Source organism: Mastomys coucha, unplaced genomic scaffold (genome assembly GCF_008632895.1).
Source record: "Mastomys coucha isolate ucsf_1 unplaced genomic scaffold, UCSF_Mcou_1 pScaffold2, whole genome shotgun sequence".
NCBI lineage: Eukaryota > Metazoa > Chordata > Mammalia > Rodentia > Muridae > Mastomys > Mastomys coucha.
Window position 1 is genome coordinate 1,207,820 of NW_022196902.1, and position 24,320 is coordinate 1,232,139.

The window sequence follows — 24,320 nt, forward strand, 5'->3', positions numbered from 1 at the left end:
AGCAACTGGGTTAAGACTGAAGGAGGCCCGGCCTCGTGGCAGAGGTACCCCAGCAGTGAATAAATATGGCTATTTTAAGCCCGTCAGGTGGAAGAGATTCATGACAAGTCTAAGTGACACAGTCCGGAAAGGCTCCATGGAGGCCTGGGGGGGGCTTTGTCCACCTCTCTAAGTAGGTATCACTCATCAGTGGTCCGAACATCTTCCAGAGTGTTTGGGGGACAACCATCAGGCACTGCTAGCAGGGTCACACATGCTCCTGACATGTGCAGCCTTACCCTGGAAAGGAGCTTTGAGGCGACTAGGAAATGCCTCCAAAGGGGCTGTGTCAGCCTTTGTGAGCTGGCCCCATGCAGTGTAAGCTCCACTGTCCATGTCTGAGAGGCAGCCCAGAAGCCCAGCCCTGACCTGGGATCCCTGAATAAAGTACTCCTCTCCTGCCCTCTTCTAATCAAAAGGCTCGGCAGGTGTGGTGAGCCGGGGAGCCCCCAGTCCACCCCACCCCCGTACACGCATGCTGTAACCTGCCTCATTCACAAGGGCCTTTTTGTCTAAGCTGAGATCAGAATACCCAAGGAGAGGTGAGAATGTGGGACCACTTCATGCAAAGGTACAGCTTTACACAAGTTCTGGTCTTCAACCATAGCTCCAGGACCTTGGGTGTCTGGTTCTCGCTCCGAGCCCTCTCTGTCACAACACCTACTTTTCTTTAGCTGATGCCCCAATACAGTTCTAGTGGGTGTTAAGTTAATAAAAAGAGACATTTGAAGCTTCTTCTTATGCTAAAAGGCACCACACAGAAGCCGATGATTCTGCATTGCCTTAAAAGTGCTGGTGCACTGCAGGAAGGAGGCTGCATCTACAGACAACAGGCACAAACAATGCCCATGCTTAATACTATGGGGGTGGGGGGCTGCCATGTCAGGCTATACCAGGAGAGTCAAGGCAGGAGGGGAAGTCATTAGTTCTCCTGAGTGGTAGGATGTCCAGAGGGGGCTGGCCGGCTGAGTGGCCTTGAGGAAGTTCCCTGGCTCCTTTATCTCGGTCTCCTTCCAGATGAAAAGAGTAAGTGCCTGCCTCTGGTGGGTATTCTAGAGATGGCATAGTAAAGGGGATCATCCATTCTCCAGTGTGGGGAAGAAACGTGTAGCATGCAGAATGCATCTCCATAAAGGGATTATGATCTGCCTTACCAGCCGCATAGGCATGCAGGCAATCAGTGACTTGACCAAATCTCTGTAAGCCCAAGAGCACTGGGGAAGAGAAACATCTCACAACCCAAGGAGCCTGACCCACCTCCCTGTCCTTCCGCCAGCCAGAGCCTGGTCATGTGGAGGCTGGAGGCAGGCAGACACTCTGAGCTACACACACACACACACACACACACACACACACACACACACACACACGCACGCACGCACGCACGCACGCACGCACGCGCACAAGCATGTGCTTTCATGCACACAGACAGTCACATGCACACAACCATTTTGGTGGTATGAATGAGATAGTGAATGGTATTCCCAGCTCATCATACTCTAGAGTAAGCCTTGCAGCTTGAGTTCAAGCCCATCTCTGAGGCCCAGTCCACACTCAGATGGATTCACTTAGAAGGCCACCAGGAAGTGATCTAAGGTGACTGCTTTTGACCTTTGATTGCCTCTTCTGGTGTTTTGCCATGACCCTACCCCCCAACCCCCAACATACTTGAATTGATATACTCTGCAAATTTGGATTTATCAAGATGTATGCGATATTAAAGGCTGCTACAGGACAAGTCCCGCTGGCTCGGGACAGAGTGTGACACTCATTTAATGTCACTGGTGGGTGAGCCTGTTGTCTGATTGTCAACGGCTGACACTGGATTTTGGTTTGCTTCCCAAGGCACACTCAGGGTTGGGTGCTAGCGATTATGTGTGGTTCTCTACAAAAGTACAACCTCCCTCTCTGTGTTCACACTTCAGTAAGACCTGCGGGTATGTGGGGAAAGCTCCGTAGATTCTGTACAGTAGAATGCTGGCCAGCAGAAACCGACATTACAGTCAACTGTAAACAGAATTACTAGACCAAAGGACACTCAAATAAAGCTCCCAGATTAAAGGTAGGCCCACATTTATGAAGTTACCCATCAAGCTTATTTCTCTAGCCAACCCCCTCTTTTTCTCCCCATCCCACTTTCTTTTACAGCTACCAGCATCTTCAGTTTTATCCTAAAGAATTAAATCATTGTACAGCAACAAACTGAATTAGAAAGCATTAATAATAACAAGAAACCATTATCTTTAAAAATAAAAGGAAATTTGGTTTCTTGCATACAACTTGGTTTTATTTACAAGGATCAAAAGGCCTTTATAATAATAATTCTAAAACCTGTGTGTTAAAATTTTTGAAATTCCTTGTAACACATAGTACTTTTAACAAGTCGTGCTTTTCCTATTAAAGCTGTCCAGTATTTTTCCAGTTTACTCACTATCACTTTATAAACAAGAAAATCATACAGTTGGGTGGGGTTGAGACAGAGTGCCAACCTTACTGCTAGGTGGAGTGGAGACGGAGTGTCACTACATAGCACATACTGCTCCCCTCTCAAGCCCGCGGTTAGTGGGATTTATAAACCGTGTGGGCATCTGCCACTACACTCCAGAATTTTAAGGTTTTATTTGATCTTTTTTGGGGGGTCGATTTTTATATTGCTTATACATATTATGAATAAAAAATGAGTAAGGTCACAAATTAAGCCTTCATAATTATAATTCAAAGGTTACTATTCCTTCTATAATCCCCCTTTAATGCCTCTGTTTGACATTACTGCTTCCCCTTCCCAGGCAGCTCGTAGGGATCCCCTTAGAACTGAAGGTCCTTAAAGCCCCCTCTGAATAGAGAATTGCGATTGTTTTGGGGAAGAACCAAGCAGCCCCCGGGGCTTTGAAGGGCTATCAAGTGCCTTGACCGTCAGGTGGCTCTGCAAGATGGATGCACTAGGTATCAGATTTGCACCAGATCTATTGCATTACAGACACCAGCCCTCTTCGGAAGAGAGGTTTAAACTGAGAACTTAGAGGGTTTATGTATAGCAGCACAAGCTCATATTTAAAGCAGTGCCCCACCTTCAGACTTTATCCTCAGATCCAAGCCATTTCCCATCTCTGTCACATCTGAATTACAAAGTGCTCAAAATACTTGACACCAGGATCCTTCGTTCCATAACACTCTGAGCATCACCCGCTGGCACACAGACAACTGTTGGCCTCCGCCAGAACTCAATTCATTTCCTATTTGAAAATCATACTCAGTTTCTATTGAATATATGACCCTAAGTGATTTCTTTCCGAAGAACCAGGGTGAGGTTTACCCCCTCCCCACACTTTTTTTTTCTTTTTCTTTTTCTTTTTTTTTTTTTACCTTCTGTGCTGGGCTTTTTCATTTCTTCCACCCTAATTAGTTTCTTTCTGACTCTTCGAGTAGAGTTTACCAGCTTGTGCAACCTCTTAAACTTCACCGACTCCTCGGTCTCATCATCCGACTGTTCTCTTGACTGGCAAAGAAACAGAATAGTTAATCAGTTAATTGCTCCAGAGCCATGCCGCCCCACCTCCCACCCCCAAAGCTGGCAGAGCTGGCCTCTTAGCCAAGGCCAAACATCCGCAGCCCCACTGCCAAACTCGGGACATCAACGGGGAACATCAGCAAATATACCCCCAAGGTTTATAGAAGCTACACATACCCTGGGATGGCCTAATATAGCCGAGAATGAATCTCAGGGCAAAGTACACATCTTTGGCCTTGACTACCGTGGGCATGTCCGCCCCATCAGCCCCCTCCCCGAGTCCAGCAGAACCTTCTCCCCAAGCTGCCCCTGTAATTCCAGTTACACTGCTGTGGTTTGGACCAGCTTCTCCTCTGTCTGGCCCACTGGGACTCGCTGTTGAACATGGTCATCAACCACTTCTCCAAACCAAAAATTTTGTTGATTTTTTTCCATCGTCCCCTCCCCCCCACCAAAAAAAAAAAAAAATCAAAACCAGCGAGCAGAAAAGGGGAAGCAATGAAAACAAAAAACGAAAAACCTTCTTTCCTATTTGTTGGAGCTGCCTGCCACATCCCAGCCGCCCCTTCCACCTCCCCCAGCTCCTTCTGAGGGCTCCCGAGGCAAAGTTGAGGACGGCCCCGCATTCCTCCAAAGAGACAAGGGAAAAAGCTGACCTTTACAGCCATACAGTACGGTCCATATTCCCCAGCATCCCATTCCATTTTGCGGCGATTCAAATGTGCTCTGGCCCAGCTGTTTTCCCTCAAGTATCAAACATTACAGGGGGGTTGGGGGGGGGGGAATCTCTCTCCATAGCAGTGACCCAGGCTAAAAACAATCCTTTCCTTGTGAACAGAACGAGGGCTTCATTTCCAAGTCCAGTCCAACATTCAGTATGCAGCTTCCTCTGCTCTATCTGTTCAAACTGTGAAAACGCAAAAGAAGTTTCCCACCGGAGCAGCGCGTTGCAGGCTGCAGCGCCCAGCCGGGTACTCGGACCTTTTGGGAGCACCCCAGCCTCAGCATACCCGGTCCAGTTAATCCTGCACATCCTGACAACAGTATCCCCTCTTGTCCTTGGCAGTGCAATTCGCTGGGAGGGAGATGACTCAACCACCCCTCCCCAACAAAACAAAAACAAACGGCATCTCGATTTCGAGACCAATGAGGGCACTTTCCCCCAAGAAAAGCCCTCCCTAATCTCAATTTTATAAGCAATCAAATAGGCAAATAAGAGAAAAGTACAAAAGGAGAGGGGTTGGGACTGTATGGATGACTTAGAAATGGTGCATGCTGGGAGTGAGGGCACAGGTGCTTTTCCCAGGGCAAGGCAGTACTCTCTTGTGGATAAACTTGGTCCATTTTCCTTGGAGATCACAGCATAGAGACACTGTACTTCCTTCCTGTGTGCAAACAATTTACCCACTGATGATTAATTAGTATAAACCCCTCAGTAAATCATCAGACTGGAATAGTTCTTGGCCTTCCGCTCTGTGAAGTATGTCCAGCTTCTCTAAAATTCCTAGGAAAATACTGCTTGCAGATTCACAATTACAGGTGCCGACTGTTCAAATGGAGAGACGGCTCAGTGATCAAATAGCACTAGCTGCTCTTCCAGAGAGCCCTGTGTTCAATTCCCAGCTCCCATATGGAGTTCACAACTGTGTGTAAGGCCAGTGCCAGGGGAATATGGTATCCCTACACACGCATATGGGCAAAACAAAACACTAATGCACATAAATAAAATAAAATAATAAAATAAAAATGAAAAACATTGCCTACTGTCTACTTGACAAACTAGAAGGAAAATGAGGGCCATCATAACCCTCCCACATCTCAGCCAGGGAAGCAGGCAGTCGTGTTGGACAATAAGGATTAGTGCACTTAGCTAAAAGGTGCAAGGTTAAAAAAGAAAAAAAAAGTTAAGTTTAGCTGCTCCAAATACAAAATGATACCATCTGGTTTAAATTTCCTTTTTACTTTGTTGAATTGCTGACGTGTAAGGAAATAAACTGGTCAGAGCAGCCAGCCAGAGGCATGAGAACTTGGTTACCCTTACTCTGGGTCATGAGCACCTGAGTAAGCCCCTGTGCCTTGAATTCCTGCAAAATGTTTCAAAATACCGTGCCTTCCCATCGCAGTTCAGGTACCAGCGATTCAAAAAGAAGAAACTAACCTTTCACGACACAAGGTCTCTCTGTATCACCCCTACCTACCCGCTGGGAGCGAGGGGGGAAAACCTAGGCTAAGTATCTAAGTTCCAGAGTCAAGTCAAAGTTGAAATAAGCATTAGTTGTATGCACTTAGATGGGAAGCTAGATTATGAGATCAAAATCTAACACGCCCATATGCTCCGTAGCTAGTTTTTTGGTAGTGACTGCTGGTGACTTGTGTATTTGGGGAAAGGGTGCGGACAAGAGCATCCAAAGACGAGAGGAGACTAGACTAGACTAAGAATCGGTAACACAAAAATCTCCTACAGAGACACAGAATATAGAGACAGCATAGAGGTAGAAAAGGTGCATTTTCGTGAGCTTTCCAGGAAGGAATGAGAGTGGTCACATCAGGTCATGAGACTGAAAGCCAACATCCGTTCCCTCATCGAGAGAGCCTTCCTTTCCTCTGCCTGGATTCCTCAACTGGTTTCACACAGTCTACCTACTTTTTGAGGAACAAGGAGCTCTTGAGAACTTTACACTGATGGCACTTGCATCTTTCTAATTCAGTAGAGGTTCCGGGAGTGTCGGCCACTGACAAACCTCAAGCCATAGCAACTAAGAACTTCCTCTGTGGTATCACGCTTTGGAACCTAGGCAGGCGGATACAGCAAGTCCTTGAAGAAATGTATGCTTGTGTGTCTTATCTTCTTAATTAGAAAGAGCCCTCTGTAGTGAGCCTTGGAGGTGTTTGAGTTGAACAGTGAGTCTCTGAGACACTTTTTATGGATGGGAGGGTCAACTTCTGGATTCCTTTCCAGTCCCAGGGGAAAGACCTGTGACATATTTGCCTTTTTTTTTTAATTCTTTAAAGGATTTATTTATTTTGTGTATGTGAGTACACTGCTGCTGTCTTCATACACACCAGAAGAGGGCATCAGATCCCATTACAGATGGTTGTGAGCCACCATGTGGTTGCTGGGAATTGAACTCAGGACCACTGGAAGAACAGCCAGTGCTCTTAACCACTGAGCCATCTCTCCAGCCTGACATATTTGCCTTTAAGAGATTCTCTCCAGCTGTTTTGAGATAAAGACACACGTGACTGCATTTCTTCTAAACTGAGTAATAAATTCTTCACTGTGCATTTCTCTCTCAAACAATTATGTATTACTTTCTAAGTGCTGAAAGTAGCATAGCATGATATATGTATATATAATATGTATATTACATATGTATATATATACCACATTTCTTATTCAAATTGACTATCATAAAGGGGAGTTTGAGAATCTCTTAAATTAAGAATCATTAAAAGTATGTGTATATAATTTTAAAATGTAAATATTTTCGAGATAGCATTGACAAACAGAAAATAAATATTACAAGTATTTTTTTAAACAAGCCTTCCTCCTACCTAATGGGTGTTTGTAGAATATAAAGGATTTCTACTTTGTATATAAATGATTCTAAGAAATAGGCTCATAACCAACACAGATCCACATAAAACAAAACATAAACATAAAAGCATATGCTTACACATATTCAAATGTTTTTCCATCTTGGTACCCCTGCACCTCTAAGTTAGAGGTTATTACCTTTTACTAGAGTAAACTTAAGTTTGATCATCTTATAAATAAGAAGGCGAATCCATCAGCTTTACCTGCCCCCATCCTAAACAATCCAGAGAAAAATGGATGACCCCTACCAGAACACATGCAAATGCCTCTGCAGTATTGTAAACAGAAACATTTCACTTCTAAGCTTTCGGCTGCAGATTTTTTTTTCCACCAGAAAACCCATATGGCTCAAGTTTTAATTACTTTGGCTAATGCTATATGTAGTAATTCTGTGGTGAATGCTTAAGTGTTTCATTTCTGGTTTCCATAGCAACATTACATCAGCTTGCAGACAGCTGGCTCCACAGTTTTAAACCATAACAAATTGACCAAGCCAAGGCACAAAACTATAGCTGCTTTAAAGAGATAGCAAGCCCTTTGGCTGCTAGGCACTGACTGGAGAGTCTATGGGGCCATTTGGCACGGACAGGAGGGTGGAGCCTCCTTTCTTCCCAGCTTCTCTTGGAACAAGTGCATCCTTTGACACATCTGTGATGTTCTAATGGGAAAAGCCATGGAGCCAGCGTGGAGAACTTTTTATAACACAGCTACACGCAATATGATTGGGAAAAGGGAACAAAATTAATCACATCTGTAAATAAATAAGATTTGTGTGCTGGCGTACACTGCTTATCCTAAGCCTGTCATTGCAGCCTAAAACAGATCCTTCACTGGTCCTTATAACAAACAGTTCCGTGACGTGCAGAATAAATGGTTTCTAAAAGTTTAGTGGCACAGTAGCAAGGGATGTGCTGGAATAAATGGTAGTCCACATTTGCAAGGAACAATTAGATCCTTGGGGGGAACCACACGAGACCATCTTGAGCACAGGGCTACAGTCTGCCTCCCTGGCTCCAAATCCAAGACACACTGTCACAGTCAACAATCAGAATTACCAGACTCAGTCACCTTATTCCGCCCCCCTCTACCCACATCATACAATATTTAAGTCTTTCTGAGAAGTATTTTTCAATTGCAAATATATTTGCTTGAGAAAGATCATACAACAGTTTTGCTTGAACTTAGTCCATAAGAAAGAACACACACACCTCAACTTCTACAGCCAAGCTGTCTTTGTGTTAATTGCAAACGTTATGAGAAGAAAGCCAGTCAATTGTAGATTTGTTTAAAGTAATGCCGAATGCCATCTGGATTTAAGTCCCTCAGCACAACTCCCAGAGCAGCTCCAGCTCATGCTTGCTTATTCTTTCACAGTCTCAAAATAATATTTTTTTATTCTCCAAAAGTTACGTACGGCATCCGGGTGAACAGGCTGGGCGAGAATGCTCAGGGGTAGAAGGCAGGTTAGTAGCTAGAAGGAGAAGGGCAGATCTAGAGAAACTGAAGAAGCCAAGAAAGTTGCCTTCTAGGCAGAAGCGAGCAGAAAGCCTTTTTTTTTCTTGGAGCAACAGAAGCATTTTCCTTTCGCGCGCGCACACACACACAAAAAATTCATCAACTTACCGGCTTCGGCATTTAGCAGGCGTAAGGGGTAGTTTTGCAAAGACGCAGTAGGTACCCCTTCCCCCTCCCCAAGCAGAGCAAACCCCACTCTTGGTCAGCCCTGAAATCTCCAAGTCGGACCAGGCACTCCCACGAGCATGTTGTCCGCAGTTACATGATCGGGCAGGCTCTCCCAGTCACGGGCCGAACATCTGAGGAAGAGCAAGCACCAGGACACTGACTGGATTCAATTAGCCTCTCTCTGCCTGCTGCCTGATCCCCCAGCCGCTTGCTAACTGTATAACTTGTGAGAAAGGCATAAGTCATCAGCTCTAAGCAAATCTCCTATTCACCACAAGGAAAAAAGGGAGTGTTGTGCATGGCCAACAATTCCTGTTTTCACTGAGGAAGGCTCCCTGACCTCCTGCTGGCCTCCAGTTCCTTAATTACTGTCTACGGAATTCCAGAGAAAGAAAGAAAGAACGCGAGAATCTGAGCGAATCCAGGACAGAGGGCTAACCCTTCCGAGTGACTGAACTCTAAAACAGATCGCTTCTGCAGATGGGGCTTCCGAACGCTCCCTGCAGGGAGTGGTCACGATTGAAAGTGGACACCTTTCCAGGGCTATTTTTGAAATTACTATCGTGGAGCTTGCGGTTCTGGTTTTTCTCCCTGACTTATCACTTTCCCTCTCTCCCCATTCTTTTCTTCCCCTCCCTTTCTGTTTTAATAGCGATTTCCCCTTTCCTGGGGCTTCTAAAACTTGTCTTCCCAAATTGTTCCAACAGTCATTTCAGGGCAGCTGAGTTCTCGAGCATTCTAGAACATCGAGCCTGGGGACTATGTCACAAGATGTTTATTTAATTTTCTTGGGGGGGCGGGGGAGTCCCTGGGGACCACCAGGCACATACTGTTACTTAAACAGAACATTAGCTAAACAAGACAGAGCTGAAAAAAAATGAAGAAGTCTCCATGACGTGCGGCGTGACTCCTTCCTGGGGCTCACCTCACTCGGTTAAGTAAGTCATTTTTCCTCCATTGTGCAGCTTGCTCTACTCATGTCGAGCTGCCTGAGTCTCCCATCCTGTGGGTCTCCTTATCCATCTCTTTACAGATGATCACACAACAAAATAAAACACCTGGCAGCCCAGAGCTCACCAATGAGTGCCAACTACTGTCTCCTTAAAATAGTAGAAGGTCTTTTGGGAGAAAGCCTAGGGCTTACTTAAGTGGGGGGAACATTAGACACCTGAATCACAAGGAGAAAAGGTCATGCTTTGCCCGGAGTCTCCAGTTTAGTTGGCAGACTGGCAGCCCATCTTCCCCGTTTGCTGGGTACCTCACCTGTTCCTCTTCTCTCCCTTCCCTCCCTCTCCTTTATCATGCTTCACACCCCTCCACCCCAAGTCTGCTGCCCCAGAAGCCTCTCTTCTACTTATAATGAAATTTCCTCTTTTTCCTGCCACAAGGATTCACCATAGCTTCCCCTGTACTGCCCAGCTCCTCAGATCACAAACCAATTCTCCCACAGCCTGTGGCTTCACCACCTGCCACTGGCATTTCAGGGCCACAGACCACACAAATGGTGGCAGGTGAGTTTTGGATGAAGTACGGCCAGCTGTGGCATTCAGCAAACACCACACCCACAATCCATGAAATGGGTTCAGACATGACCCCTTTCTCAAATAGGAAGGACAAGGTAGGAAGTGGGACCCTGTGGATCTGTCCCCTGCCCTATTCTTTACTTGGGCAAAGGTTTTTGGCCTCTATTATTGAAACAAGCTGATTTTCATTTCAAAGTAAGTCTTAGCAGATCTCAGCTGATCATCTTAGCTGATGGTGGTCCTAGGATTCCTAAATGTCACTTTTGATGGTTTGATGATATCTGACAGTGCAGATGGTGTTCCTAGAGTTCAGCAGTGTCCGTTACTTATGCATCTTCTATTGGGTACTGACTGGAGTTCAGGCAGAATCCATTTTATTTTTATAAATGGCTCTTTTGCTTGTTACAGACACAGCCAAGCCAAGAAGGCCCATAAAGTTGGAGGCCCAATGACATCCGGGCTTCGGTGACACTGGATGCTAAGGTGCAGAGAAGGTTGGGTGAGCTTAGGAGCCAGGACTCTGAAATTCAGCAGGCATGGATTCAGCTCTCCTTCCCCCACTGGGAAGAGCAGGTAAGCCTTAGTCGTGTGTATTTCTGTCTCTCATTTCTAGAACGGTAGTAGGATCTAGGAAGGAGAGATGATGATTCCCTTATAGGAAGCCTGGTACCTGGAAGAGTGGAAGCCACGGAAGCTTGGATGGACAGAGACACTGTGAAGAGGGAAGAGCCATCTCTTGACTCCCCTCCCCAACACCAACCCAGCCATGGCCAGCTCCTCAGGGCCATCTATGAGGATGAGCAAGAGAACTGAGTTTAACCATCCCTTCATATGTCTCTGCCCCCACCTCTCAGAGGACAAGCCTGGCATTTATAGAGCTAATGTGGGGTTTCATGTGGGACACAACATGGATCTGCCTTTCAGAAAACAGGAAACTCCGTGGAGAAAAAGATCTGGTATAGTCTCCTGACCTGGATATATTGAGCCTGCTCACAGCAAGCCATTCCCAGAGCATCTACCTGTGGTAATCCCTCTATAAATGTAGTCAACAAGGAGTGAAGAAAGATGTTCAGACTCCTCGACCACACAACGCAACTCCCAAGCTTCACCATGCATCAGAGTAGACACTCAAACAACAGACTGGGCTACATCGACCTAAGAAAATTCCTGGTTCTGGAAAAACACCCTCTACATTCTTGCTCTTTTAACAGTGGACCTGAACCTAGCTAAGCACAGCAGGTATGCAAATGGGCTCAATTCACACTTGGATTGTCTGAAGTTGATGCTAAGGAACTATCTGTTAAGTCTTAGGACAAGGTGCAAACAAAGCCTTGCCTTGGGACATAGAACCGAGTGGTCACATCCCTTCCCGTCCTTATAGTTTGAGTGTGCACTGCTCCACTGTTGAGATGCTCTGTGGAAAGGGTCTCCCAGAAGGTCTGCCTCTTGTCCTGTATCCCCTCGCAGCGACTCAAATGCCCCATGCTCTTGAGTGCTCACATATCACTCTACTTGCCAGAGACTCTCATCTCACAACAGCTCTGTCCACCCATCCAGGGGGTCTTCTAGCCTTCCCTTCTACTGCCTTAGCTTACGTGGCTGCACAGCAACCTAGACAAGCTTTATCTAGAGGAGCAGCTCTCAACCTGTGGCTTGTGACTCCCACAGGGGTTCCATATCTGATCTCCTGAATTCCAGATATTCACATTACGATTCCTAACAGTAGTAAAAATATAGTTATGAAGTAGCAATGCAATAATTTGATGGTTGGGAGTCACCACAACATGAGGAACTGTATGGAAGGAAGGGTCACAGCACTAGGAAGGCTGAGAACCACTGATTTAGAGACTTGGCATACGCACCTTTATCACTGCATTATCTGGTCCCTCACTGAACATCACAATGACATGAACACAGTCATGGCCACTTACAGAGCTATACTTGAGTAACACTTTCTATCTATTTCATGTGGCAATTAAAACTTTGCAAAATGCAAAAACACACAGGAAGAAATGACCCGTATTCTCATATTGAGAAAAACTGGTAGCGTTTTGACTTAAGCCTCTCAAATTCCCCGTCCCCGCCACAAACACATCATGACATATAATCCCAGTGACACAAAGGGTACTGAAAAACCTTCCTGACCATTGCTTTACTTTGTTGATGAAGAGGATCCCATCCCTTCCCTCTGGCACCTCTTGTGGATTTGTTTAGAACAATGGTTCTCAGCCTGTGGGTTTCGACCCACTTTGAGGATCAAATGATCCTTAGACCACCATTGGAAAACACAGATATTTCCATTAGGATTCACAGCAGTACCAAAAGTACAGTTATGAACTAGCAACAAAAATAATTTTATGGTTGGGGGTCACCACAACATGAGGAACTGTATTAAAGGGTCTCAGCATTAGGAAGGTTGAGAACTATTATTTCAGATACTTCTTAAGCCATGCATACTTCTTAAATTTTAAAAGAAGCATACAGAGGCTGGGCAGTGGTGGCGCACACCTTTAATCCCAGCACTTGGGAGGCAGAGGCAGGCAGATTTCTGAGTTCGAGGCCAGCCTGGTGTACAGGGTGAGTTCCAGGACAGTCAAGGCTACACAGAGAAACCCTGTCTCGAAAAACCAAAAAAGAAGCATACATGGAAATTTCTTCCCTGTCAACAAATGCTCCCCCAGTAGGGTACACCAACATATTAGCGATTTAACAGCATTCTGTCACAGAAGCATGGTGCCATTTACTCGAGCAGTGTGCCTGTCACTGGACATTTCAATGTCTCCAACATAAACCAACTCAGATGCATAGTGTGACAAAATTTATTAACATGTCTAGCACAGTCTTTTTCTCTGAACGGATGATTACATTTTAGAATTGAAGGGTTTTTAAAAAAAAATGTGCACATCTGCAAGGTCTCTGACACACATTGCAACTTGCTCTGAAGAAATGTGTTGTCTTAACTATATTCCCCATCATTACCAGTGCCACACATTTTTTTTCCTACTTGGATAAATAAAACTTAAATCTATCCTGATGCTACATAGGTATTTCTTGACTGGAATGAGTGAATGAATGAATGAATGAATGAATGAATGAATGAGTGAACACACTGATTGAAGGCACTCAGAAGAACATGAAGTATCAACATGACTAAGAAGCATCCTCTTAAACTTACAAAGGTTACAGGACAGAAAGCACAGTGAGAAAAAGCTCATGGGAGGCCCTGAAGCATGATGGTTAATATAGGTCAGGTATGGTGGCCTTGTCCCTGGGATGGAGAAAAGATCTGCACATGGGACAGTGTACCTCAGCTATGGAAACTGAAATGTGTGTTAGTGGCTGGTTAACACTGTTTATGGGTTTCAGGGCACATCCATGTTCATAGATGACCTAGAAGTTAGTCTTGTAATGGTCCCAAAGCCATAATTCCTTGTCCACTCTGAGCTCAGATGCTTGCCTATCTAGTTGGATAAAGCAGAGTTCAGCTGATGTCACTGTATAAACAGCATGTGACATCAATCAACAGCGGCTTCTGCTCTCCCCTTCTCTGAGCTAGATTTCAACATCTCTCCACCATGTCTGGTCTCCTTCCATGGTCCAAGCTGTGATGTATTCAGGATCCCTCCCTACCTTAGGGCTACACTCTGGTTCTACTTGGATACACTCAAAGTTTTCCCAACACTTGAGGACCGAGCCATGTCCAGTCATGACGGGGACCTTTGGGTCACTGTTATCATGGTAATCTTTATGTTTACAAAAAGAAAAATATTAGTCTCGCTGAGTTCATAGCAATCCTGTTCAACTTAAATCATACAACTATATAAGACATGAAGCACATTGTGCCTTACACCCTCCTCTATTACAAAGAAGTCAGGCAAGGAGACCCATCTGTTTAGTAAGAAATATTTTACTCATTAGAGGGTGACATCATTGCCCTCTGAAATTAGGAGAATTGTGTCAGCAGATGGGGGGGAAATGAGATTCCATTCTCCTCCCAAAGGTACTGTGCAACACTGAAATAATCACTCTGGCAGCTTCAAAATTAACTGGTTGTCGCCAAACCCGAGGAAAAGGGAAAAGGGGAAGGAGGAGGAGGAGGAGGAGGAGGAGGAGAAGGAGGAGGAGGAGAAAGAAGAGGAGGAAGCAATGGAAGAAGAGAAGATAATTATAGGAGACTTTTATTTGGAAAAACGTATGTGGGAATTTGAGGTAATATTACTGTCCCCTGGAGAAAAAGGACTGTCAGCACTTAATTCATTTTAAAAACTTTAATGTACTTGCTCAATCCTGTTTCCTAAACTCAAGAACATGGAATGACTTTTAAGCACCCTCAACAATGTGCTACCTTCTTTTTCCCAAAGGAGGAGGGGAAAAACCAGATTTCAACAGTCCTATCACCAAACCTAGAATGACTCTGAGCACAAGGAGCCTGCCTCTCCAAATCCACAAGCTCTCTGGAAGTAGAGAAGATGTTTTTCCTCCTCCCTTGGGGGTGGGAGAGATGGAGGAAGGAGCCTGACTTCCTCTCCATAAAGTTTCCTGCATGTTGTCATCCTGTTCATGGATCAGGAGACTGGCTATTGATATGAAGTATCAAGGAAGTACCAAGAAGGACCTAGGAAGCCAGCAGCAATAGTGGACCTCCCTTGTGAGAGGCTGGGGGTACACCCTGTGCCCATCAATGATGTGAGATACCCTGAAGATTCCAGCAAACTCCTCCTAACCCCAACCCCTGCTCTTGCAGCCGAGTGCCATGGAGACCGCTGACTCAGAACAGCACTGCCAACTGGGACAATCACACATGGACCGGAAAGTCCAGTGTTCATTCCCGAAGCGGTAAGTCTCCTCAGAGACTGGGTGTGTTGTGAAGTCACATTGCTTTGGCATCTCAAGCTACTGACTCATGGTTCAGGCACAGTGACTTCTCAGGACAGGGCTGTCTAACAACTTTGTCTAGGCACATGCCAATGCAGAGATACAGAGAGCCCAAGGAATCTAGGAACCCCAGAAGGAGGGTATAGAGACCCACCTATGCCACCAGGCCAGCGGGTGAGCCCATGCCATTCCTAAAGTCACAATCTCTATATCTATTTGGTTTGGTTTTGTCTATAGAATTAATAAGAATTAAGTAGCTTTGATACAAGCTCCAAGCTAAAGGATCCAGGCTGAATGACTGTCTTAAATAAATAAATGAATGAATAAATGAATAAATAAGATCATTAGCTCTGTGTTTGTAGTCACTGAATTAGCAAAATCGTCAGGGTACGATTGCTGAACGCTGAACCACTGGATGGCCTTCTCAGAGGTTCAAAAGAATGATCAGCCACCTTCACCAAAAAAGTGTTAAAAAAATATAAGAGCCATATGGAAATTCCAGTTGTTTCACTGTGTAAACTAATTTAAGGGGCTGAAGTAAATGCACTTACTCCTCCTGAAGAGAACTCTGGTTTAGTTCCCAGTACCCATGCAGCAGCTTACAACTGTCTGTAGTTCCAATTTCAAGGATTCTGATGCCCTCTGCTGTCCTCCCTGGGTACCAGGCATACACGGGGCATAGACTTACACGCAGACGAGCACTTGAACACATACATTTGAAAAAAATGTTTTTAAAACATTTAAATCATGAATTTAATTAAACTAAACTTCAAAGATAAGATGACACACACAGATGATACAATTTTAAAAGAAACAAAGGTAAGGAAATAAAAAGCCAAAACCAGTTACAAAATCAACTTGTTTAGGAAAACGGAACCAAGAACACCATGTACACCTTAGAAGTCAAAATACAAAGAGAGAAAAACTTCACAACACGTAAGTCAGTTTTCTCCTACTACGCCTGATTGAACAACTCCAGCTCTTTACCTCAAACCCTGCCATCCCCCTTACCTGACACCCACTTCTCTTTTATCACCTGGAGAACCATTCAGTATCAGGTGCCATCTTTGGGAAAGCAGGGGGGCGGGGGGCAGGGATAATGGACTTCCATATATACCTAGCACCTATCAGTACGTTACCCATGGTCCACAACCGTGTGATCCATTTCTCTCTTTTCCTTAACCACAAGCTCATTGTGAATAAAGACTGGTTCACGGTACAGCCTCGATAAATATTTGCCGAATGGATGATTAGAGAAATGCCCAAGATGGCATTACTTCATCTACACTCTGGGTCAAATGTGCAACAGGGCAAGAGATGAATCATGTAGTTTTAGGAACCAATTATGCAGTGTGCTTAGCTTTATACAACTAACAGTACACCATCAGGACCATCGGAGGGCGTGGTGGGACACAGAGAAGGGAAAATGGGGCTCAGAAGACGACAAAGGAATATTTTCAGTGGCTATTATTCTGTACAATTAGGATTTGGTTGTGCTAAATACCACTTTCCCATTCAAAACCCTGGGTCCAATCTCCACTACCCACATGGCTTATTTATTTATATTTGCCTTCCAAATGAGTGTCATTGTCTGCTGCTGACTGCAGTTCTGAGAGTTTTGGTATAATGGGTAATTATGATGACAGAGTTCAAACGCACCATAAACAAGCGATGGGCGGCCTGTGGCTTCAGTGAGCTGGGTCTGCATCCAGCTTCTTGGATCCTGACTCTGGATCCTGTTCGTGAGCCACAAGAAGGCCTTGTGGCCCAATAAACAAGGCTTGGCACTGGGGCAAATGACTTAATGAAGGGCAGAGATGTGACGAATCAATAACAAGGGACAATGACGGGCATCCTCTTTATCTTCAACCTCCCTGCAGTCGCTCCCGCCAGCAGAGAGAGGAAGGCCTATTGCAAATCCAAACGCCAAACCCTGACCCATATTGGATTATATCTGCCTTGGCTATAATCAGCTAGTGGAATAAATGTGGTATATCTCTTCTGGTAAGCTGGGCATTAGGCTGGACAAATGAAGCTTCATTTTTATAAGTCAAAAGCTTTCTATATCTCTAATGTTATAGGTTTCAACTGATAAAAGAAATGAGAGACCAAACTGTTTTAAAAGGCTATCTTAAGTTTAAAAAAAAATCTCTTTAAAAAATAACCATCAGAATATGTCATACTTGGGCACCCTGTCAGTATTTGTTTGTATTCACATGGCCCTTGCTATACTGAGGAGAGTCCACATAAACAAAGGTGCCCCTGGTTAGTTTGCAGAGAACCCAACTTGCAGTTATTATTTCTGGGCCTCTGATGAGGATTGCCTCTGCTTAGAAGAGAGCCAGACCATATACTAAATCCAGCCACCTGTAAGATCATTTCCACATAGTTAGTTGCTTACTCCTTACAAGTGGCGCTGGACTCACACCCAGCAAATCCACTTACAGAGCAAGACATACTGCAGCAGGCCACCAGGTACGTGTGCATTTGGTAAGAGCGGAGCAGGGTCAGCAGGCATTGGTGAGTTTTTCTGACTGGGCTACTGACATGTACACACAGTGGCATGTATAGAAATAGCATTTTTCAAAAAACTAAAAAAAGAAAGAAAGAAAGAAAGAAAAGAAAAAAGAAAAGAAAAGAAATAGCATTTTTTTGGAGGACTCAAACATTTCAATGATGACAGTGGACAGAAAGGACCGATCTTCCCACAGAGCAACTAAAGGTGACATCCATTGGGGATTGGTTGCTTTGCGCCATTAACACTCCCAGGGCACACGGGGTTGGCTGACCTAGGGAAGAAACTGAAGCACAAAGATGGCTGCTCTGCCCCAGAGGCAGAGCTGACAGGGGAATGGGATCCAGATCTCTTCTGACTCACGTCTCAGTTTCCCCAGCCCTGCTCCTACCCACACTGCGAGAATGTTGCTTCCAGGTCTGCAGAGGCAAGTATCTCCTTGTCTAACTTGATTTCTTCATGCTGATCTTAAGGGACTCGTGAAACACATGCCTCAGACTTTGGCCCTGGTCCCGGGGAGAAGGCTGGGAATGGGAGGGGACAGTGCTGAGTAAAGAACAGGAAGTGGGGAAATGAACAACAGGAAGTCCTCTCAGCAGCCTCCCCGACTTCAACCACTTGGAATTTGGAGCAAATTCTTAATTCTCACAAACCCTCTCACTGTGGGGCTAGGCAGATGGGTCAGCCAGTCAATGTAACCATGCAAACCTGAGGCTCTGAGTTCAATGTTCATGGCCCACAAAACAAACAAACAAAAACAAACCAGGCAGGGGTGGCAGCCGGCGAGATGGGAGGCAGAGATGGGGGAATGACCGACCTGGAAACTTTGTGGCCAGCTGGCCTGGAGTGCTGCCCAGCGAAGCAGCACAGGTAAGAGAGACATTGCTCACAAGGCAAAAGTCAAGAATCAACTTCCTGACACCAACAAGGCACTGTTCACATTTGTGTTCTCCCTCCCTCCCGCACCCCCGCTCTCTCTCCAAACAAACAAACAAACGAATAAATAAAATACTTCATGTGCCTGTTTTCCCATTGGCTGGCTCTTGTCTCATATGTCCTATTAAACTGGAAACCCAGGGAGTGATTTTATTTTACAACAGGAATTTGATGGGTTTTATTTACTGTTACTTTAGTTCCAAAGCCACTGATCAAATACAGGGCACTGCTCCTTCCTATAGTATCTCATTCAGTTAAACAAAATGAAATCTTACTGAAATTATTCTTAAAAGGCAGAATGGTCTTCTAAAAGCTTTGAGGGTGTATTAAAAGACCAGCATCAGTAACCGTTTTGTTTGTTTGTTTCTCTCTCTCTCTCTCTTCTTTTTTTTTTACATATTCACATTTAGAAACATTTGGAAAAGGGCTAATTATTGGGATACAATGGAACTTAACAAGGAATGCAGAACTACTAAGCTGGGAGTAGCGTCTGTGGCAGTGTTCTTATCCAGTATGTGTAAGGCCTACATACTGCTCAATCCCCAGCACGTCAAAGAACAGGGCATGGCTGTCCCAGTTGGGGTATAAATGTCCTCTGATGACTATCGCTGGGCCTTGTTTCTCTTTCTTCCCGTTCACTTTACAAGTGAACTGGGTATGCTCATGTTTTGTGTGTGAAATTGAGAACTGAGGCATAGATCCAATTATCTCATGTTCAAGTCCAGCTAGCATAACACGAAAGCTTCAACGTTAGAGCCATTTCCTAGCCACAAGGTAAAAAGCCATCTTGCTAATTTGAACCTATTTGGGATGAAGTAGAGAGTTACAAAAAAAGGTCCCATAGCAAAAAAAAAATACAAAGACAAACAGGGGATATTATAGAAAAAGCCACACCTGCCGGGCAGTGGTGGCGCACGCCTTTAATCCCAGCACTTGGGAGGCAGAGGCAGGTGGATTTCTGAGTTCGAGACGACCAGCCTGGTCTACAGAGTGAGTTCCAGGACAGCCAGGGCTATACAGAGAAACCCTGTCTAAAAAAAAAGTCAAAAGAAAAAGAAAAAGCCACACTCACTCAGACACCCAAGTTATTTTTACTCCCGGAATCTAGTATCTCTTAGATGCCCTCCTCTTAGACAAAAACAATATAAGAGAAGACAGTGGAAACAAGGCCAGCCGTTTTCTTGGAGAAAATGGGTCCTGGATTGGCAGCTCTAATGTTGAGATATATATATATATCCTTATGCATCATTTATGTGCCCAATAAATATTCATTGCCATCCAAATTGGCAAGAATATAAAAGCCATATATTTTTCAACTGAGGATTATTTACAGGTAGGAGATTTTGTAAATTCATGTCCTTTCGAGTCTTATTTCCCCAAATGATGAAGCCAATTTGGTCCACGATTTTCTTTGAATACTTTTGAACATGAAAAATCACATTTCTGACAAATGTTAACCTGTAGATACTAGTTCTCTATGATAAAATAAACATATTCAGAATAAACACATTCAAAGTAGCCCAGTTAGAAGTTGGGCATAAGGGCACACAGCTGTTATCAAAGATACTTGGGAGCTGAGGCAGGAGGATTGCTTGATGTTAGGAAGTCAGCATAAACCAGGGCAACATAGATCCCCATCTCAGAAAAGAAAAAATAAGCCAGTGAGAAGAGGAAGAGGAGGAGGAAAGATTCAATGCAGAACAGTAGACTCCAGACTCTAAAAGGGCGCTGTATACGTGTCAATGATGGGGGAACCAAAGCATGAAGATGCAGCCTACTTGGGACATGCCAGTTGCACAGTGTGCTTACGCCATTAGCCGTATCTTTTCCATAATAGCATTAGGCCATCTGCTACCAGAACTGGTATCAAGAGCTTTATGTGCTGTGCTCTATAGCTTTCAGCACACACCAAAATAGCTCATGATGTTCTAGAAAGTTGTAGTGCAGATTTCCCCTATAGGAACATCAAACTTGACTTCTCTGGCTTGAAGACAATGCCTGTTAGTGGGGCACATGAAATGACTTTGAAAAGCCTACATCCTGGGCTGCCAGCGTGGTACAGGGGCAGGGTGTTTTGTCTAGTATGCGCAAGGCTGTGAGTTCTATCCTTAGTGCTTACAAAAAATAGCAACAAAACCACCTGAGTAAAACCCAGCCACTAAAAGTCTTCAGCTTATAATTTGAGAACATTTCTGACGCTTTAACAAGTTCTACCCCAAACATAACATACTGAGGGTGTATTTTAGTGCCGACCTTCCTCGAAGGTCCTCCATCAACACTTAAAAATAGTGTCTTCAGAAAAGGCCATATAACATTTTGTTACTCAAGTTTTGGAAATGGTCCACCCACATGGCTCTCCTGAACCTCAGACCAGGTTAGTAGTCATATTTAGAGTTGGAATGAAAGGCTAGAAGTAAAGGAGTTCCCGGATGTGAGGAACTACAACGCCCTCGTAGTATATGGTAATTTTCCCTTACGCAGACACCTCTTCAGACTCAGACGCTAAACCTCCTCAAACCTGAGCGTGTTACCTGACAGGGCGATCTGCTTCACAGAACAGCTTATTTCACAAACATACTGCACAAGAGTTGCTTTATCCTCTCAAAGAAGCTCCATCTCAGAAACATGATTCCAGTTTTTTCCAGAACATTTTACAAGATGTGAAGATTATCTAATACAGGTTTGCCACACTCCACGAGAGGTTTGCAATACTCCCATGAGCCCATCTGCTTCATCACATATTGCAGTTCAAGCACTTTCTTTAATGTTAAAACACCAAACACAATTCATCATCAGCTCTTGTCCATCAGCTTTGTGAAAATATTAAACTACTTACTAAGACTATGGCATAATAACTACAAAACAGAGAGCATAGTTTATTAACTAAATGCTAATTTAATTAAATGAATGGTGGTTTTTAGCCTTATTTTTATCTGTGTGTGTGTGTGTGTGTGTGTGTGTGTGTGTGTGTGTGGTGTGGTGTGGTGTGGTGTGATGTGACTGTGCATACCCGCAGAGGCCAGCAGAAGACATCAGATCCCCTGGAGCTGATGCTATGTGCAGTAGCCACTAACTGGATGCAGGTGCTAGAAACTGAACTTGGGACCTCTAGGGGAGGGCTCTTAACTGCTGAGCCATTTCTCCAGCCCCTTAAATGTGTTCTTAACCAGAAAGTAAGCTGAACTGGAAGCCACAAAACTGACAGCTCCCCATGGCAATTCCTATAACCTTCCACCTAGCAGGAGACAAACAGGAAAAAAATATGCTACAATAAATTAAAAGAAAAATGCTTAAGTAAACATTCAGCTATTTAAGGAGGAATAAAATTAAATTCTTAAGCAGAGCCCCTTCTAAATACTCCATCCTGGACAACAGAAGTTCATTATTAATGGAATCCAGCACAGAACAGACGCTCCTTTGGCAAGGAGAAGGCTATTTTTCGCTTCCCCTGGTAACTATCTTTAGCACTTTAAACTCTTAGGAACTAGGAATGCACATATGGATTTACTATGAAGCAACTCGAAATTATCTAATGTCAGCTATGAGGGCAGGGAGCCTATGAAATCAGTGCAAATGACATCCCAAGGCATGCCAGGCGTCAATACAGGCATTGAGGTCTGGTGACAAAGGCCTTATGATCACTGGACCTTTCAAGGTCTGGGCATTCCCAACTATGACCAGTGAGCTATTTCCATCTCCGTATAGAAAGGAATCAATAGAAAACTGAAGTCTGCCTAACTTGGGATGGCGGGGGCATCATCACAGTGGGCATTATCTGAGTGCCGAGAAGGAGTCAATTTCAGGATAATGATGGAATAGTCCAGGGCTGAGGGAATGTTGAACTCAGTCTCCTTCAAAACACAGGGAAGGCTGAAGCCAGGGTAAAGGGCAGGAGTCGCACAAGTCAGGGCCGCAACCAAGCTCAAGCAAACTTCAGGAAGACCGCTTGCTGGGTGCAGCTCTGCACATGCACTGTGACTAAGTGGGCATGGGAGTGTGCAGAGCATCAACTGGCAAGATACACAGTAAATAACTGGCTCTAGTAAATTCACTCCATTAGTAAAGATCCCGCCGTCATCATCCGCACATCGCCCCACAAGCAGAAGTCATTCTTTCGAGTTTCTGGAAGAGTGTGCTCTATTTGAAGGGAATGTAAGAATTCCTGACCCTTTACTGGACTGTGACGGACTGCATGTAGAAAGAGACAGTGTGGTGAGAGGTTACTAATAGAATTGTGTGCCTGGAACTCTGAATTTATGTGTGCCAATGAGTATGATCTTAACATGCACACTCATGCGTGAGCTCCACTGGCAAGGCCTGCCTCTCTTTCGTAGTCACCTTTGCTAGCATTAGGCCTGCTTCAAGGCAAGCCTCCAGATGAAACACCCAGCAGATAAAATGCCTAATTCTTACACTCAATTCTTTCTCACAGTTTACAGGTAGATGATGGTTCTGATGGACCCTCTAAAAGGAATTAAAAAGGCCAACATAAATGAAGTAATGCTTTCTTGGAGACTTGTGCCAAATGCCCATAGAACTTAGCATATATGAACATCTTTCCTAGAAGACAGATGACTATCTGCTTGTAGTCTAAGTATGTGAAGTGTTCCGCTGATCTTGTTTCTCTGAATGAACAAGTCAACCTTGCCCTTGATTCAGGCACTATTGATCAGGACAGTACACAATTGGGCTTGATACCAAAGGACACACTATGGACAAGCGAGTCTTTGTCTTCTCTCTCAATTTGAGTGAATCCCATCCTTTTTAAGTTATTCTTCATTATTCATTGGGGTCATGATATATACTACTAGTCTTTTGGATTTGGGATGAGAGAGCCAGGGTCATATTCAAAACCATGGACATGGTTCTTTGATGACTTCATAGTTTTAGGACCCAAGGCTCACTAGCCTATGCCATATTTATTATAAATGGTACCATTTCGGTCTCTCAGCAAGCCTGGCATGGCTTTAAGATGCACAGTCCATCAGTTGCAATGGAGATCTGGTGCTTGTTTTGGGAACTGGAAACAAGAAGGGAGTGAAAGGGGTTGTTTACTTCTGATATGGTACCATTTGTTGCTTAGACACAAAGCAAAGTTAAGACTAATCTGTAGTTGCCAGACTCCCAAGCGTGCTCCTAGAGGAGCCAGGAGGATGGATACTAGGTATGACGCTTACGTGAGCTGGACGGGGCTAGGCACTCCCTGCAGAGGCAAACAATGCAGCATGCTTGCCTTGCTCAAGGGGGCCTGCCTGCTTCCAGGGGGCCTGAGAGAGGTACAATTATTTCTCATACTCGGGGATAACAGCTGAGGGCTGATGTATTAAATCTGGCTCAACCAAAGCATAAAATAGGAAGCAATAAATGTACTGTGGGAGGCTAAGGGAGGTTTTATAGAGGAAGTTAAGAACTGGGCTTCACTGTGAAGAATGCACACATCTTCAGTGGGGTGGAGGGGGGAGGGGGGAATGGAGGACACACTTTGGGCAAACAAAATTGTGGGTGTTAAAACTCAGAAATAGGGCTGGTGAGATGGCTCAGCGGGTAAGAGCACCAACTGCTCTTCCGAAGGTCGTAAGTTCAAATCCCAGCAACCACATGGTGGCTCACAACCACCCATAATGAGATCTGATGCTCTCTTCT

At 44.6% G+C, this 24,320-nt stretch overlaps 1 protein-coding gene and 1 long non-coding RNA gene across 9 annotated transcripts in view; one reads left to right on the forward strand and one right to left on the reverse strand.

The window, feature by feature from the left end:
* The window catches only part of Sash1 (SAM and SH3 domain containing 1), a 314,087-nt gene that overhangs the window by 30,520 nt on the left and 259,247 nt on the right, over positions 1–24,320 (reverse strand). For 5 of the 8 annotated variants that reach the window (XM_031380357.1, XM_031380358.1, XM_031380356.1 and 2 more), the window contains one exon: positions 3,403–3,535. In XM_031380357.1, coding sequence (XP_031236217.1) covers positions 3,403–3,535 — 133 coding nt within the window. Of the gene's footprint in view, positions 1–3,402; positions 3,536–3,872; positions 3,894–8,768; positions 9,755–24,320 lie in introns of those variants that run through there. The other 3 variants (XM_031380362.1, XM_031380364.1, XM_031380363.1) reach the window with 3 other exon arrangements.
* LOC116097756 lies at positions 9,632–11,784 on the forward strand. The gene is made up of 3 exons (XR_004121549.1): positions 9,632–9,766; positions 10,760–10,924; positions 11,010–11,784. It is a non-coding gene; the product is annotated as an uncharacterized LOC116097756 (long non-coding RNA).